Raw genomic sequence first — 18,629 nt, forward strand, 5'->3', positions numbered from 1 at the left:
AAGAATGAAACATTAAACTTGAACAATTATTTTTCTGAAACTGCATCTTTCTCCTTTAAGTGCCTCAGGGAAACAGAACATAATTAGTAAAACAATGTAACATTCAGAATAAAAAATGGATACAAAGACTCAGAATAAGAACTTTTGCCTCAAAATTAGGCTATAGTTAATAAAATGTCCTTAGAGCATTTAGGAAGAAAAGCTTACAATTACGAAACCAAATAATCAACTTGAACTCACTGCAACAGTTCAAATGCACTAAAATCTTTAAACAAGCTAGCAACCTAAGGGTGGAAAAAGGCATAAATGACAGATACTTAAATACTAGCTTAAAATGCATTTTAGTTAAAACTTTCCTATTTCATTGCTATTTACACTAAATTTTTTTTAAAAGATTTTATTTATTTATTCATGAGAGACACAGAGAGATAGGCAGAGACACAGGCAGAGGGAGAAGCAGGCTCCATGCAGGGAGCTCGACCTGGGACTCGATTCCAGGTCTCCAGGATCACGTCCTGGGCTGAAGGCAGTGCTAAACTGCTGAGCCACCTGGGCTGCTCCTAAACTTTACTTCTGCTAAAAAAAATTAAAAAATAAAAAAGAGAGAGAGAGAGAGAGAGAGAGAAAGAAAGAAATTGATTACATTCCTTGAACTTTATAGCATGATTTTTCATTTAAAATATTCAGGTGGGGCAGCCTGAGTGGCTCAGCGGTTTAGCACTGCCTTTAGCCCAGGGCATGATCCTGGAGACTGAGATAGAGTCCCATGTCGAGCTCCCTGCATGGAGCCTGCTTCTCCCTCTGCCTGTGTCTCTGCCTATCTCCCTGTGTCTCGAATGAACGAACGAACGAATGAATGAATGAATGAATGAATAAATTCTTTTGAAATATTCAGGTGGGGGACGCCTGCGTGGCTCAGCGGTTGAGCATCTGCCTTTGGCTCAGGGTGTGACCCCGAAGTCCCAGGATCGAGTCCCACATCAGTTTCCCTGCATGGAGCCTGCTTCTCCCTCTCTATGTCTCTGCCTTTCACTCTCTGTCTCTCATAAATAAATAAATAAAATCTTTAAAGAAAATATTCAGGTGGATTTTCCTTAATATACAGGACCCAATTTGGGAAGTATTTTAGCATGTGAAATATTTCCTGAACTTATATCCCTGAAAGAATATGTCATTTGGAACAATCCTGAGAACAAATAGTAGATTAAACATAGAAAAGAGCCATTGACAGTCCCTGACAATGAACAAGAAAGCAAGGAATTAGGCCAGAGACCCAGGGGGTGTTTTTTGGCTCCTAAGGGAACTGTGAGAGAGAGACTATGACAGCTTGGCTCTGGACCAAGACACTGATGGGCTGTGCACCAGGCACTGAAACACATCTGAAGTAATAATGGCAGCCTTTGAACCTGTGAGGCATCTCAAGATCTGATATGGATTGAGTGATGCCGGATTATTATTAGTGTCTTGAGATGCCTGGTAGAAGCAAATGTGACTCTTTCAGGAGAAAAACAATATCAAAGTATTTCTATAATGATTCTGTGAAATACAATACCCATAATGTAATCAAAACAATGAGGAATTCAAAAAAGATCAATGGGGTGCCTGGGTGGCTTAGTCAGTTAAGTGTCTGCCTTTGACTCAGGTCAGGATCTCAGGATGCTAGGATGGAGCTCCATTTCAGGTTCTCTGCTTGGTGGGAAGCCTGCTTCTCCCTCTCCCTCTGCCCCCCCACCTTCTCATGCTTGCTCTCTCTCAAATAAATAAAATCTTTAAAAAAAACACCCTAAGAATGAAAATGAACAAAAACAACAGGCAACAGAAACAGAGCCACAAGGACTCCTGATATTTGAATTATCAGACACAGACTTTAAGATAATGATGCTAATCATGTTCAAAGAGACAGACTTGAGAATTGACAGAAAACTAAAAATGATTTTTAAAGAATCAATTATTATGTGTATGAAAAATACTAACATCCTTTAAGTTTAGATATTTTTATTAAAGACAACTTTTAAAATACTTAATTTTTTCTGATTTTTGAATGAATGTCTTTGAATAATATTACCTCATACTTACTAAGTACTTAATATCTGTCTGGTCCTGCTTAATACAGTTTAATATATCTTTATCTCATTTAATTTGTACAATATCTCTGAGAGGTAGGTATTCTGTTAATGCAGATACTGAGGATCAGAGAGATTAAAGTAACTTGCTTAAGGTCAGGTGGCAAATAACCAAGCTAGTATTCAAACCTTGCCTGCTCCAAAGTCTACACTCTAAAGGGTACACCTAAAAAGGAGTTCAAATTTTACTTATGCAAATCAAGGGGTCTCTTAATAAATGTACTGGAAAATGCCCAAATAAGGAAAAATCTAGGACTAAACTTGCACAGAGTGGATACTCAAAATGTTTGTTAAACCTCTGATGAGTCTACAAATTAAGCATAGTCTTATAGTGACATAATAAGGGATGTATTTTCACTCCACAGAGATTTTGCCAAGACTCCACCTCAATAAAGAATTCCTACAACTTCAAGATTTATTCCATTTACTAATTCATAACTTTACTTCTTACAATTTTATATATGAATACCTGAGATTTAAATAAGAGTACACAGCTAATTAGTGACAGAGGATGGGATTCTGGTTATTACAATGCACTGAAAATGATGTATTACTCTAAATTACATACTATATGTAATATATATGTGTGTGCTTTGGCTTACAAATAGATATATACATATATACAGAAATGAAAACTTAAATTTTATGTAATATAAACTACATACCCATAGACATGGTTCTTCTGCTCTTACTAGCTGCAGCAGCAGCAGCAGTGACAAATGGCAAAAAGCCAACTGAAGTAGTGTAAGAAGAGATGAACCAGGCGTAAGTATTTTTCAGTGGAAAGAGGTTTGTGTGAAAACACACACCAAGTATACAAATTGTAACCAATCCTCTGCTTAATTCACAATTAGAATCCATTAGGAATGTTAGCTTCACAGACCTTGTGCACAGTACAAAGGAAGGAAATGTCAACGAAAGACAGACTTATTCTCCCAGAACTAGATTCAACTAGAGTACATTTACAGATCTCATTTTTATGAATGATAAATTGGATGAAATTTTCAAAGCCCTCCGATATGAAAAGAAATTGAGTAAAAAATGAAAACACAAAGAGCCTATTTTAAACAAGTGTTGTGCACAACGTGGTAGATCACTCTATACATAAATGGATAGCGAAACAAAACGAAACAGAACAGCAAACTAAGTACATTTTTATCTAAAACTGGGGTAGCCAATTTTTGCAACTGTCCTCCCACAAATAAATAAGTGCTTTACAATAAACTATTTTTTAACATCCATATGGGTATTATGCTAGGTATAAAGAACATTTTAAATGTTAAAAAAACAATACTTGGCACAAACTAGGAGAGCAACCAAGATATGAAAGAAGTATGACTAGCAGGACGTATCTATTCAAACATAATGAACTCTGTATGCCAAAGCACTGATGGCAATATCACTTCTATGTTTTCTTTTTAGTTTTCACAATAAGACAGTGAGTTAAATATTTCCTTCAAGTATATGAAAAAATAGGGTTTGTGCTAAAGAGTAAATGTTTGTGCCCTCCCCCAAATTCATACCTAATGTGATGGTATTAGGAGGTGAGGCCTTTGGAAGGTGATTAGTTTATAAGGGCAGAGCCCTCAGGAATGGGCTAGTGGTTTTAAAAAAGAGCCCACAGAGAGCCAGACTCCAACAGGTGATGCTTTCCAGACTCACAGAGGCAGAATTCCAGCCCAGGAGAGGCACAGGAGGGAGCCCAGGCACAGAGCACCAGCAGACACGAACTTCCACCGTGAATCATCACAGAGGTGGTTCCCAGGCACAAGACCACCACTTTGTTCCCAGGCACAAGACCACCAAAGGGGCAACTGGCCTAGAGCTCTGGGGGCCTGAGATCATGATCTGAGCTTAAAGCAGATGCTCAACTGACTGAGCCACCCAGGCGCCCCTCAAGCTTAAGGTTTTAAACTTAAGGAAGAGCAGTTTGATAGCAAAAGAGACACTGCTTTGAAATCGATCATACATGGAGTCTCACCCATATCTGATTTAGTTTGCATTTAAATGAGACTTATAAAGTGAAACATATTACAAGTGTTCAAGTCAAAGCCAACAAATCAAAGGATTATGCTGTTAAAAAAATGTCACCCACATAAACTTAAAAATTGAAATATTTAACATTTATCCCTAGAGTTATTGTGAACATCTGCTTTCATTGTACTCAATGACAGACCAAGAAAGGAATTTGTTAATTTTAAATAGTTATACGTGACTTTCAGTTTTACCAAGAGTCCAACATATTTGCATATTTTAATATTTTATAATAAAAACACTAAAATTAATGGAATAATGTCAACTGATAAAAAGCACTGAAAAAGTGGGGGGAGTTAAAATATACATTACCTGCAGTAATCTCCTTGCTTAGCGACCTTGGCCAGGGAGAAAATGCAGTCAACAGTTGCTAGGTGATGTACTGCTTTACACAAGGAGTGGTAATGTGCACTGAAATTCCTTCAGAAGCAACAACAAAAAGGTGAACATATTGATTTCTTAGACCTGTAAAAGCAGTACGATTTGTGACTACTTTATTAGCTAAGATGAGCATAAACAAAATAACCAGGGATACCTATAGTTAAGAAATATGGAAATTACTCCGGATGACTTTTCAGTTTAATATAACTTGATTACTGAAGCTTCTTTTGTTTCATGGGGATAGAATTACATATAGTTAAAATAGCTTCAATATAAAGACGTCTACTATTAATACTGTATTGTACATTTCATTTGACCATGTCAACTTAGACATAATTAACACAAATGTAGTGATCATTTTTATTTAGCTTAAATAACATGAACTATCCAGATGGGGGAGGTTCCCTTTGTGCTTCTCCTTCATAGCATCATCCAAAGTAGGATTAAGAGTTTCAATATCTTTCTCACACTGAACTGGAAGTTTCTCAATGGTAGAGTTCACGTTTGTCTGATTTTCCTATTATTATTATTAGCCCTAACATTTAGCCCATAACTTTGGTATGCAGTAGACACTGTAATAAATTTTGTTAAAGTCAAGCAAAAGCAGTATTTTTTCCCACTCCACTGATCTTCAGTTATCTTATTAATAATGCATATATAAATTAAATTTTAGATTTATTTTTTAAAAAATAATGATAAGTCCCATAAATCTTTGGCTAATTAAACAGCTTGTCATTTAAAAGCTTAAAAGACTTTTATTGAAAGACTTATTCAGAAAAGATATGAATGTAGGCAAGTGCTTTCCTTTTTTTTTAACTTAAATTATTCCATTATTTCATTTTTTTAAAGATTTATTTATTCATGAGAGAGAGAGAGAGAGAGAGAGAGAGAGAGAGAGAGAGAGGCAGAGACACAGGCAGAGGGAGAAGCAGGCTCCATGCAAGGAGCCTGATGTGGGACTCGATCCTGGGCCTCCAGGATCACACCCTGGGCTGAACGCAACGCTAAACTGCTGAGCCACCTGGGCTGCCCCATTATTTCCTTTTAAAAAAAAAACTTATTTATTGGAGAGAAAGGACAAGTAGGAAGGGCATAGGAGGGAGAGAGAATCTCAAGCAGCCTCCCCGCTGAGCATGGAGCCCAAAACAGGGCTTGATCTTCATGACCCTGAGAATCACAACCTGAGCCCAAACTAAGAGTTGGATGCCTAACCAACTGTGTTACCCAGACACCCCAAATTACTTCATATCACTTCATATCCCTTACATCCTTTCAAAGATTCCCCCCAAAAGAGAGCATTTTGCCAAATTCTTCTTTTAAAAATGATTTCTCTGTTGTACTATGGGTTTCAGAAATTTTGAGATTTAATCTGCTTCTTAAATCCAAAAGTTGTAGAGTATTTCCTAGTTTGAAAAGGATATCCAGATTAAGTTACTATGTGATTAGTTATTCCTATATTATCATGATACTGGGTTTTTTTTAGAATCTGTAATATGATTTTCCTAGTAATATTATACAGTAAGTTATTCCATGTATACAACTTTCCAGATAGAAACAATTTAAGTAACCAGTTTTATTTTTGTGTTAACTTTATGAACTGAAAAATATATTTAGGATGTATTTTATACCTTTTTGTCTCAATAGATAGAACATAATAAATATAATTTACCTATTTTTCACTAAATTAAGATTCATCAAAACAAGCAAGTAATCCCACTAACAGTGCTTAGAGTCTGTGCAATGGAGCACCTGAGTGGCTCAGTCAGTTAAGCATCTGCCTTCAGCTCAGGTCATGATCCCAGGGATCATGCCCCATGTTGGGCTCCCGGCTCAGTGCAGAGTCTGCTTTTCCCTCTCCCCCCCAGCTTGTGCACAAGCTGGTACAAATAAATTTTATTTGGTGTTCCAAATAAAATCTTAAAAAAAAAAAAAAAAGTTTCTGCAAAATTCCAAACACAAAGGAGACTGGCCCCTGACATCAGATAGACAACACTCAGTTAGTTGTCCCCTTTAAATGACTCCATTTTAAAGATGCCACATGTTACCTGGACCTAAAACTTCTGAGTGACTGCCCAGTGATCATGCCTTGTCATTCCTAGTCTGACTTCAATTTTAGATCTGACTGGGACGCCTGGGTGGCTCAGTGGTTGAGCGTCTACCTTTGGCTCAGGTTGTGATCCCGGGATCCTGGGATTAAGTCCTGTATCAGGCTCCCCACAGGGAGCCTGCTTCTCCCTCTGTCTCTCTCTCTCTGTCTCTTACAAATAAATAAAATCTTAAAAAAAAAAAAAAAATTTTAGATCGGATCACTGGTTTATCCCTTGGATTGTGTCATATTCTGTCCCTGTTCTAATTACTGACCCATCTGGTTTTTCTTTATCCTGGCATTCTGTTTTCCAGAGAGTGGCCATATTTTATGTCTCTGCTTCTGCCTCTCTGGAATACGAATATCAAAGAACCTTTGGCACTAAATAACTGTCATTTTTCCTTACTCTCACTCCCTGCTCCTCAGCTCTTGTCCAGGCCACCAAGACACTAATTTAATTTGCTGTTTACATAGTAGCCTTAGGTTGAGGGTAACTGTCTCTAATGCTACTTTTGTGTCTGTGATTGAAATGAGTGACATAGCTCTCAGTGGATACCATTTCAGTTAAAAAAAAATAAAGAAGAAAAAGCAGAGAGAAGGTAATCATTTTGACATAGACAATAATGTTCCTTCTCATGTCACCTATATAAATAAGATGCATTAATAAAATGAAACACTATCATAAACCTTTATCACCACCATCATAACCTAGGAAGTCTTGTTTGACTTCTTGATCTTTGTCCACTTGCTACACTTTCCCAAATTTCAAGAGATTATCCATACCTAGAAAAATGACAAGCTAAAAAATGGGCAATTCAAATAACAATTTGATAAGACTGGGTTTATGTCCCAACATTCAACTTTATCACTAAGCCACCAACCAACTTTGATGAAGCCAAAGTACTAGGATTTAATTTCTGGTCAAAAGATATTGCCACATCCATAGGAAAAATTAAGATACTTGGGTTCTAAAGCTGTTATGACAGTCTACCATCAGATGTTGCCCAATGATATCTGAAATCAACAAAAAGGGAAAATGTTTCATTTTTTGTTTGTAAAATTATTTCTAAAATATTTAACTACATGAAAGACAGAATTCAATTTTTTTAAAAATCTCCAATTGAGAAGATTATTCAGTATCTACAGCCCATCTTCTAGAATACAGAAAGAGACACATCTTTTCAAAGAAAGTTCCATTTAGAGTTTCTTATAGACTTGATTTCTTACAATATTTTAATCAAAAGTTATATGACTAATGGATAACAGTTAGTGTCTCAGTAAGAGACAAATATATATGTATACCTGGTATTCAATCCTGATGTCAGGTTCACTAAGGTTAATAATTTTTAAAAATGATATCACAGTCATACCATCTTAATAAATATTGTACATAACAATCAATGTTTTCAAGTGGGGGCTCTAGTTGCAAAAGCTCTAGCTCTAGCAAAACTCCAGCCAATATTCTTTCTTTAGATAAAAAACATTAGTGTTATTTTTCTCATTTTGAAAGTAATATAAGTACATTAAAGATACTTTTGATATCACATATTGCAGAGTAAATTAAAATTTCCAGTAATCTCACCATCCAAAAATAATTAGTTAATATTTGAGGACATTTATATATATAGATATTTTTCTCCAAAAGTGAAATACAAATGACCAATAAGCATATTGATAATAGAACAATGGCATATATACATTTAATCTTTTGAGATAAAAAGATTGAGGGGTACCTGGGTGGCTTAATAGGTTGAGCGTCCAATTATTGATTTTAGCTCAGATCATGATCTCATGGATCATGAGATTGAGCTCAGCGTAGGGCTTTGCAGGGAGTCTGGGGATTCTCTCCCTCTGCCCTTTCCCTACTTACTTGTATGCACATGGTCTCTCTCTTTCTCTCTCAAATAATCTTTTTTAAATAGATAAAAGAGATTTGTATGCTGTGCATGTATGTGAATTTATACAGAACGGCATCATCCAAGACTCTGAGTTAAGAGAACCTCAGAAGATTCTGGTAAGTAAACTGGAGTTTGTTTCTAATGCTATAACTCCTCTGAGCAAAAAGATGGTACCAACAACTACCTTAGAAGAACTTTCATGTAATATCTTCCTTTTCACTTGCTAGATTGTTACTTAGCTCCCTGGAGAACCTGAGTATTTATCTTTAAGATTTCTGTTTAAAGTTACTAATATTTTGTTACTATATTGTAAGCGTACTGGCCACAGTGGGGATATTGATTGTATTCTGGGTTTCCCCAGTCTCTATTTTTAATTCAGACTATTTTATGCCCATCAGTATGACAATAGGTCTTACTCTTGTCCTTGGAATTATTTTTCATATTGTTTATTATGGGACTTTGCACCCAAACAGAAATAAGGAATAAAACCTGATGAAATTGATGGAAAAGCAACACAAAGAGATTGTAGAATGAAGTATTTTTTTATTTTTTAAACTTCTTTTTTAAGATTTTATTTATTTATTTATGAGAGAGAGAGAGAGAGAGAGAGAGAGAGAGAGGCAGAGACAGGCAGAGAGAGAAGCAGGCTCCATACAGGGAGCCCGACGTGGGACTCGATCCTGAGTCTCCAGGATCAGGCCCTGGCTGAAGGCGGCACTAAACCACTGAGGCACCTGAGCTGCCCGAATGAAGTATTTTCTAATGGAACTGTATGTTCCCTTAGATGATTTTTAATAATCCCTGGAATAAGTTAAAAAATAAAAATAATCAACTGAGAAAAAAAACTATTCAATTATTTTACACTACTATTCTTCTGGAGAGCTGGCTGTTAACCTCTTATTTATGAGCACACTACTGACTTAAACCTATCAAAATGAACACATGCTTATTGATAAGTCCGGATATGAAACATTCTTTAAGGCAATGGCAAGGATTCTTTAAAAAAAAAAAAAAAAAAACTCATAAAAAGGGGGGGGGGGATTATTCTAGATTCAACTAGAAAAGAAATGTAATAATAAAATGTAACATGTTAAACTTGATTAGGGCTCTCATTTAAAAATGGGGGACATAAACCATGAGAGACTCCTAACTCTGGAAAGCAAACAAAGGGTTGTGGAAGGGGAGGTGGGTTGGGAAGATGGGGTAACTGGGAGATGGGCAATGAGGAGAGTACTTAATGGGATGGGCACTTGATGGGATGAGCACTGGTGTTACACTGTATATTGGCAAACTGAATTTAAATTTTAAAAAATGCAAAATAAATAAATAAAAAGGAAAAATAAATAAAAATGGGCAGAATTAAAGAAACTCAACATTTCTTAAATTAATAATTTTTCTTAGATGTGATAATGGTTTTAAGATTATATAATTGAATGTCTTTAGTATTAGATGTATGTTTAATTAAGTATTTAGGGGTGAAGTGTTATAATGTCTAAATCATACTTTCAAATGGTTCAGGAAAAAATGTATATGAGAGATACAAAACACAAATGTGGCAAAACGTTAACACGATAAATCTAAGTGAAGAGTATATCAATATTTATTTCAAATTTCCCACATTTAAAATTCTTTAAAATAAAAAAGAAGAAAATATTCAGGATGTAAAAAAAAAAAGGAAAAAAATGGAGATAATAAAAACAAAACAACAAACCTATACTTTTCCAACTCTGAAAATGTTAAGCCTTTTTATAAGAAAAGTAAAGGAAGTTCAAGGTGGCATTTCAAAAAGTGACTCTACCAAACATCCTTCGCAACTAAATTTTAGTACAGTAACAATAAAGTATATTAGGTCTCTCATTAAAGACTTAGATGAGTTTACATTTCAATGGATTAAAAATAAAATCAGAGAACACATGTACTCAACTATTTTATGGCAGGTCACAAGCAGTAATCTCTACTTTTCTTTTTGACGGAAAGATTTTCTGGTCTATTTCTCATAGCAAAAAGTCAGATTATATTTTTCATTGTAAACTCACTCTAGAAAATCAAGCCATTCAGCACTGCAGTCAAGGACTAGCTGCTCCCGGAGCTGATTCAGATGTCTGTAATTTTCTACAATAAAAGGAGAGTGAAAACGGCTCACAGCTTTTGTGCTAGAAGAAGGGAAGAAACATAAATAGGAAACCAAGGTTACTAAGAAATCACTAATGCCATCACTTCAGAAAATTAAAGTAGTTATTTATTATTCTCTGATGAACCTTGAAAGTAAATAGCTGTAAACAGAGAACATTTTTTAATTATGGTGCTGAACTCTATTGATTCCAAAGATCTCTGTTGTAAATAAAGTACTTGGAGTTCATAGGACTTTGTTCAGGAGCTTGAAAATGCATTTCAAATTATATCCATATGGCAAAGTCAAAGTTTAGAATTTCCATTTCATAAGTAGAAAGCTTTTTTCTTTAAATTACACTAAATGAAAATGCTTATTAAAAAGATCAGAAGCAAATAAGTCCTGACAAAGCTGGATACACTGATGAAAGTCCTATTATTATTCTTTATGTTTTATACTTTTCTGTATAATTAATGCTTTTCAGTGAAAAAAAAAAGAAAAATGTACAGAATTACAAAGAATAGCAATATATTAATTCAGGAGGCAAAGAAGAGGAATGTTTTATGACTAACTGCAGACTCACAGTGGCCCCAGATGAAAAAAATACAACATGCTCCTCTTGTGGGCTTGTATATAATCTCTGCTTCTTCATCAAGAAGCCATAGAGCACAACAGGGGATGGATGCCATGGGCTCCCAGTCAAAAAATCCAGACCAACGCTCTAATTCTAACCACTTACTTGGTACCTATGTGACCTTAGGCAAATATAACTGACCTTCTCTAAACATCCCTTTTCCCATCTATAAAATGGGAATAATGATAGTATCTACCTCACAGGTACTGTTTAGAGGATAAGATAGTGCTTAGCACCGTACCTATGTTCTGTGTCACTAGTGCCCAATGTTAGGAATTGTTCTGTGGAGGTGGTGATTGCTAATGCTGTTGATGTTATTATTATGATTGGACCTTTGAGAAGAGCAGGTCAGGGTTGAGTGATAGGCAGGTAATGACGAGTGTAACCAACTGTTCTTCTTGGTTCCCCAACCTGTCACCTGTCACAATTATGTTTAATTTGGCAAGTTTTTGGACTAGGGATGAGACTTTCATATTCAAAATCTGACTGATATTCTAACCTATTACTGTCAAGGTTCCGATAGCCAAATAATGTATAAAAAATAAGAATGAACCTCCCCCAAATCATCTTATATCACTGACTGTTCAAAAGATGCTGGCACTGATTTATGCCTTCCATGTTGCTTCTGAAATGTCATTTAGATTTCTATGTAAACGTATTTATCAGAGCTTTCTTTTCTGACAAAATTCATTTAGTCAAATATTTCAGTTTCTTAGGTAATTAGATGCACAATTTTAAATAATTTCTCTTCATAAAACCTACTTTGATTCATGAGCTGTAGGATAGGATGAAAGTATATAAAGGAAAGAAAGTCTGTGAAGAGAGAAAACATGCCCTAAATTTGACAATACTCAAGTCTCACTTATAGCTTCTAGTAACACAGGAAAAAAGAAAAGATGGCAACAGAGCTAAAGAAATCCATGATTGTGCCTTCAGAATCCTTTGATAATGGCAATAGATACTAGCTTTCTTCTTTTAATTAAAGTAATAATAATCATTCACACATGCCAAAATTTTCTTCTATTCTTAACATAGTTCCTATAAACAGTAGCTACTGTACTAGTCCTTCTTTTGCTCACTTAGGCAAATGTAACATTTTTGTTCCAAGTTCAGTGTTAGCATATTAATAACAGTGGCAATAAATACTTCACAAAGAATACTACTCACAGGAGTATATACTTCCCTAATACCACTTCTTTAAATGAGTCTCCTTTTGGGGATGAATGCCTAACCAGGTAGAAAAGGTAGTCTCAATGTGATTCTCTAATCCTGTTTTTGATTAATTTGTTTTCATCAATTCATGATTTAACTTACAAAAAAGACATCATAAAAAACTATTATAATTATGCGCCACGGAAAGCATCAAGAATAAAGAAATGTAGAGCTCAGTGAGGTATAAAATGAAATGTCAATTTCCTAAAAGAAATTTCAGGTGTAGCACTCGTTAGGAAATTCAAACTATCAAATTAATCTTGTAATTGAAGATTCTCCAACATTTTTTTTCATTTGTTTAAAGTGTACTCTAAGGCATAAGAATAAAATTGTAATTTACAAAACAAAAAAAATCTATACAAACGAGATACTCTTCAGAAAAATGTTTTTAAATCAATGATAAAAAAATTTAAAATAGTTATTTCTTCAGTTAAAAATTCCGTAAGAAAATCAAGGGGAATAATTACCTTTTACATCAAGGATGGAGTTATATTCGTCCCACTAGTGTACAGGCATACACATGTCATTATAATTCACATTAATAAGAAAAAATGTATTTTTAAACCTACCTTCCAACCTTAACCCAATCAGTTGGTATACAAGATACAGCAGAATTCTTTATTTCAATCATAAACTAAAAGAAATACAAATAAAAGATATTTAAATAATTAACCATTATTAAAGCTTCCTCAAAATTGGGCTGTAAGTTTAGTAAATACTATTCTAAACATTCAAAATAAATCCAGTATTACTAATAGGAAAGTTCATATATATTCATATAACCAAATATTATTAATTAGGGTTGCAATGCTTGGGATAAAGTACAATTTGTATTGAGCAAAAGTTTGTAATAAGCATATAACTTGGGACTTTAATGTTTATAACACTGTCATGTGCATACTACGAGTGGTGATTTTTCTTTCTTGAAAGGCCTCTTTCATTTATTAGTACCCACTTAAGATTTCCATTACTCAGTAATAAGACTGAAATTCTAAGTACACACAATTCTAAAATATCATTATGATGTGCTATACCAGGTTTCAGATGTGGTTCGTCCCCCATTCCAGAGGAGGATTTATTGTCAGTTTTTATCCACAGAGCCCAAGTGCTCTAAGAGTATTCTCAAGAAAAAGCACTGATTTCTTCAACTATTAAGGGAAGAAAAGAGATTCTTCCCCATGAATGTTTTAAGTTTTCACTTGTATGAACTGTATCTTTAGAGAGCCAACTGTATTCTGCAAACAAGCTTTTCTGAAATTAGTCAAGAAGTGAAATCAATTTCTTCTATCATGTCTTTCATTTTTAGCATTAGTTATATGTCATCTCTTCTTTCTTGCTCACTCTCCTGTATTACTATAATGAAATTCAATGTTTTATTCAAATAAATAAACACACAAACACTAATATTATACAGGAGGAAACCCAGAAGCTCTGTGGCTACCACTAATTTTGAGATGGCTACTGGAACTTTTTCACATATACCAGTTTTACAATATTTCAGGTATTTATAATATGCATAATATTAATAATATTGGCCTATCTTTTGAGTTTATTTTTCTATGTAGTTTTTACATTAACCAGTAGTATAGAAATTACTGGTTAATTTTAAGAATTTTCATCCTTAGAAAAAATTTGGGGACTAATGATGTCTTCTTGTATAGAGAAGAATTAATACAATTTCAAATCTGCCACACCTAGTTAAACAGTTAAGAGTCAACAGTCTAAAAAAGTTCCCTTTGGCTACAAAAATAACCAAGGAAAAACCCCACAATATAATTATCATTGATGACAAAGATACAAAACACATTACATTAAGACAATGCTAAAAAATTCTGCTTAAATATTATTTGCAGGGGTGCCTGGGTGGCTCAGTCAGTTAAGCATATGCCGTTGGCTTAGGTCATGATCCCCAAGTCCTGGGATTGAACCCTACATGGAGGTCTCTACTCAGCAGAGTCTGCTTCTCCCCTCTCCCTCTGTTTCTCCCCCCGACTTGTGCTCCCTCCCCCTCTCATGCTATCTTCTCTCTCTCAAATAAATAAAATCTTTTAATTTATAATTATAAAATATATATTATTTTATATTATTTATAAATTATAAATTACATTATTTTATAATTATAATATACATTTTTAATATATTATTTATAATGTCCTACAAAGCCATATCAGTCTCTTTATAAAATAATTCTGGGAAGAGCTATGCCTATGGCAAACAGCAAAATGCAGGGCCACAGTGGTTCAATAACACTTGGAAAAGACACATCTAGATCCATAAAAACCAACACAGAGCTCCACAGGAGTTACTGTGTAAGAGAAGGCAGAAATTTTGAAAAGAAGCTAACACTGCCTCAATGAGATCACTGGGCAGCCAGGCAGGCTGGCTTACTTAAGTAATTTGCCATAACATTGCAGTATGGGCCACTGGATTAAAATATGTACCTTATACACATCACAAATCACTGCTAGTCATGGCCCTTTATAGCACACTGGGAATGGTTTGGACCCTCACAGTTCAACCTGTAAGTATCAAGGGTCTACTCTAAGGACCACAGCTCCTCAACAAGCAATATGCAGAACCAATACTCGATGGAAAACAGAGTGAGAGTAGGGAAAGCCCACACGGACCTCCCGCTTATTACACCCCTGGGGTTACTTCCTCAAGTTGGTGCCAGTCCCGTATGTCCTCTTATTCTCAACAGGGGTTTCTCTTCAGAATTGTCATCTGCTAGCAGGTTTTTCCTCTTCTGCACTGCCTAAGGAATAGGAAATTTTCTCTCTCTGCTTCTCTTTACAAACATTCTAAGAATGGACAGGCCTTTTAAGAATTTTATTGCTACAGAAAAGGAAACTAAAATCGGAAATTAACATGTATTTTAGAAATCTCAGAAAATTCTCATAGCACTCTTCCCTGCTCTGATGTTCTTGACTTTGTTTCTCATGTGTTGCTGCAAGAAGTATGCCTTGATTTATTCTAGCAATTTCTAACATACTCCTGGGATCCAATTCTGTCTTGGTTAAGTGTCAGATATTGTTACTCAAACTAGTACCTGTCATATCACTGGGCTGGCATCATTGCTAAATTTGCTTAATCCAGTCTAGAAACTGCTCTCTGTTTTCTTCAATACCACACTTAACCCATTCCTACTCTGTTTCTTTTCTTCCTTCTCTCACAGAATATTAAAATTCTTTTTCTTCAGGAGTAAGATTTTTTTTTAGGAGTAAGATTTAGTGAAGAATGCTTTTCACATTTTAAACACACTAAGCAGAATTTGGATATGCTGCATGTTGTCAATAAAATTTTTTTTTTCTAAAGATTCCCCCCAGTCTTTCTTCCCTTTTCCTTTAGAATAATACTACTTACCAATGCTGCCCCAAATCTAAATATCACCCTATATGCATTCCATATTTGATTCACGGCTAAATGATGATTTATATCATAAAACATATACATAAAACATGAAAAAAACTATCACAAAAGCAGTGAGCTAAATTTCTGCTTTCAATGCCTTCTTATAAATACTTTCAAAGATAAAAATGCACACAGTAAGGCTTTCAGTATTCTAGTAAGTACATAAAAACTGAGAACAGAGGTGTGAAAACGGAATGTTGTCAAAAGTAATCCTGGCCTGACATCTATTTTGACCAATAATAATAAAAATACATGACAGAGAGAGAGAGAGGCAGAGACACAGGCAGAGGGAGAAGCAGGCTCCATGCAGGGAGCCCGAAGTGGGACTTGATACCAGGTCTCCAGGATCATGCCTTGGGCTAAAGGTGGCGCTAAATCACTGAGCCACCCGGGTTGTCCCTAAAACATGTTTTGAAAAAAATTATTACAAACTTATAAAATTTCAGAACAGAAGGGTAGAAAGTAAGAAACACATATAAAATAATGCTTTTCCTGACTTCCTCTCTCACTTTTCAAAGGTAATTATATTTAATGGAGTCTGTTCTTGGTCCTGTAAGTATCTTTAAATAATTTGCTGATACCGTTAATAAAAATTTTTTAAAGAGAATTTGTCTATAACAATGTTGACTATCGGGATGCCTGGGTGGCTCAGTGGTTGGGCGTCTGTCACATCGGGCTCCCTGCATGGAGCCTGCTTCTTCCTCTGCCTAACTAAATAAAATCTTTAAAACAACAACAAAAACAATGCTGACTATCTAGAATTCATTTGGTGTTTGAATAGAATCACTAATTCTCAAAAAATGTTATAAAAGTCATTCTGTATTGATATTCTACTCAAACCCTATAGGCTTTTAAGAACCAATAAGAATTCATCCCACAGTTAACAACCAAGGAATTTCTTGCCTCAAACTCATCACCTTTTTTTTTTTTTTTTAAAGATTTTATTTATCTATTCATGAGAGACACAGAGAGAGGCAGAGACACAGGCAGAGGGAGAAGCAGGCTCCATGCAGGGAGCCTGACGTGGGACTCGATCCAGGGACCCCAGGATCATGCCCTGAGCTGAAGGCAGACACTCAACTGCTGGGCCACCTCGGAGTCCCCTCAAACTCATCACCTTAACCTAATAAAGGTTAAGTAAAGAATGAGATAATTTATATCTCTCTAATTATTTGTAATTCAATTACTTTATCTCCATACTGTGCTTTTTCTTAAACTTCACAGCCACATTGATTTTAAAAAAAGAAGAAAAAAACACATCTAATCTACTATCCCTCATGAATTCCTGATCAGTTTTCCCCATTTGTACTGTAAAACTGCCAGCTAGATCCAGGACTGTCTTCCCAAGATTTAAGCTTTATTTTAGTTTGCAGAATATGAGCTTTACATTGTCTGGGTTTCGTAAAGTAAAACCGAAGCTGCTGAGAATCTGTATGTTAATATTTGTGAGTAGAGTGAAATAAGGAATTGGTAGAAAGACTGGAGTTAGGCAAGGAAGACTGGGCTTCTGACTTGGATAACTCACCTAACTACTCCAATGCTCAGTTTTCTTTGCTACAAAATAGGAATAATCCCTCCATGTTGTTACAAGGGTTTAATAATATATGTACAGGGCTTAGCACCACTCTTAACAAATGCTTGACAAGTGGTGACCATATTAGCAGTAATAGTAGTATATAAATAACATTTATATAGTGCTTTATGATTAAAAAGCAATTTCACACATTTTAACTCAATCGGTCTTTATGGCAGTCTCACGATACAGGTGACTACCTTGGTCCCATAGCATGCATGTGGGGGAAGCAGCACTGATACATAAAACCTCTCCCTAATACCAGGTAACCACTTTTCTAACTACGTATCCTTTATTAATGTTATTAAGCTGTTTTAACCGTCTCATTTTCAACAAATAGCGTGGGATAGTAGTGCTAAGGTCACCTGTTTGCTTTGCAAAGTACTGACTGCACAGTGAAACCAAGTGATGCAGTTAAATATTTGGCTGGGCAGGGGGGAACTAAGTATAAATACTATCAGATCATTTTTCTGTTGTATAGACTTCTATGTGGAATACACTGAAATATCTGCCTGAGTCTAAAAGACAGACTGACTTAATCAATGATCTATTAAATGGCACAAGATTAATAATTATTTTAATAAAGATTTTAATTTGCTGTAGGGTTTATTTCAAATAATCATACAAATCAGCAATCTTTTGACTAAATATATAAAAAGCAATACAAATGTTTAAAAATTTTATTTGAAATTAAGTGCTTCTCCACTAGAAAACTATTTTTTAAAATCCCAAATAAAATGTTCTTCCTATAGAAATTATTCACAAATTTCCTAATCCTCTATTTTAACAAAGTAGAATTTCTTAAATTTCCTCAGTTAGAATCTCTATATTCTATTAAACATAAGATACCGAAATAGCATGCCTCAAGATTCAGAATAAGATTGAAGGATGCAACCATATTTAAAAAGCATACTTCTTCCTAATTTTCACTGATATTAATATCAAACTTTTTTTTAATATCAAACTTTAAACTGAAGTATGCATACCAAAAAAACATATTCTGAATAGCACTTAACATAATCTTATGGAAGACTCACTAATTGTAGGTTTTCACTACAGTTTCTTTTTCTTTTTGTTCTTTAGCAGCTATACTACTAACTTCAGAAGGAAATTCTGCCTTTTAATCACTGTGTGATTCAATCAACACAGGTGGTTCATTTTGTATCA

The 18,629-nt window shown here is 34.9% G+C and overlaps 1 protein-coding gene across 3 annotated transcripts in view; it reads right to left on the minus strand.

The window, feature by feature from the left end:
* MSH3 (mutS homolog 3) overlaps positions 1 to 18,629 on the minus strand; it is a 181,564-nt gene that overhangs the window by 58,930 nt on the left and 104,005 nt on the right. For all 3 annotated transcript variants that reach the window (XR_011997048.1, XM_072736893.1, XM_072736894.1), the window contains 3 exons: positions 13,048 to 13,112; positions 10,559 to 10,675; positions 4,470 to 4,577 (listed from right to left, as the gene is read on the minus strand). Coding sequence is in view for 2 of the 3 variants with exons in the window: in XM_072736893.1 (XP_072592994.1) it covers positions 4,470 to 4,577; positions 10,559 to 10,675; positions 13,048 to 13,112 (290 nt within the window). In the remaining variant the exon portion in view is untranslated. The remainder of the gene's footprint in view (positions 1 to 4,469; positions 4,578 to 10,558; positions 10,676 to 13,047; positions 13,113 to 18,629) is intronic.

The sequence above is a fragment of the Vulpes vulpes genome, chromosome 14 (assembly GCF_048418805.1).
Source record: "Vulpes vulpes isolate BD-2025 chromosome 14, VulVul3, whole genome shotgun sequence".
Taxonomy (NCBI): Eukaryota; Metazoa; Chordata; class Mammalia; order Carnivora; family Canidae; genus Vulpes; species Vulpes vulpes.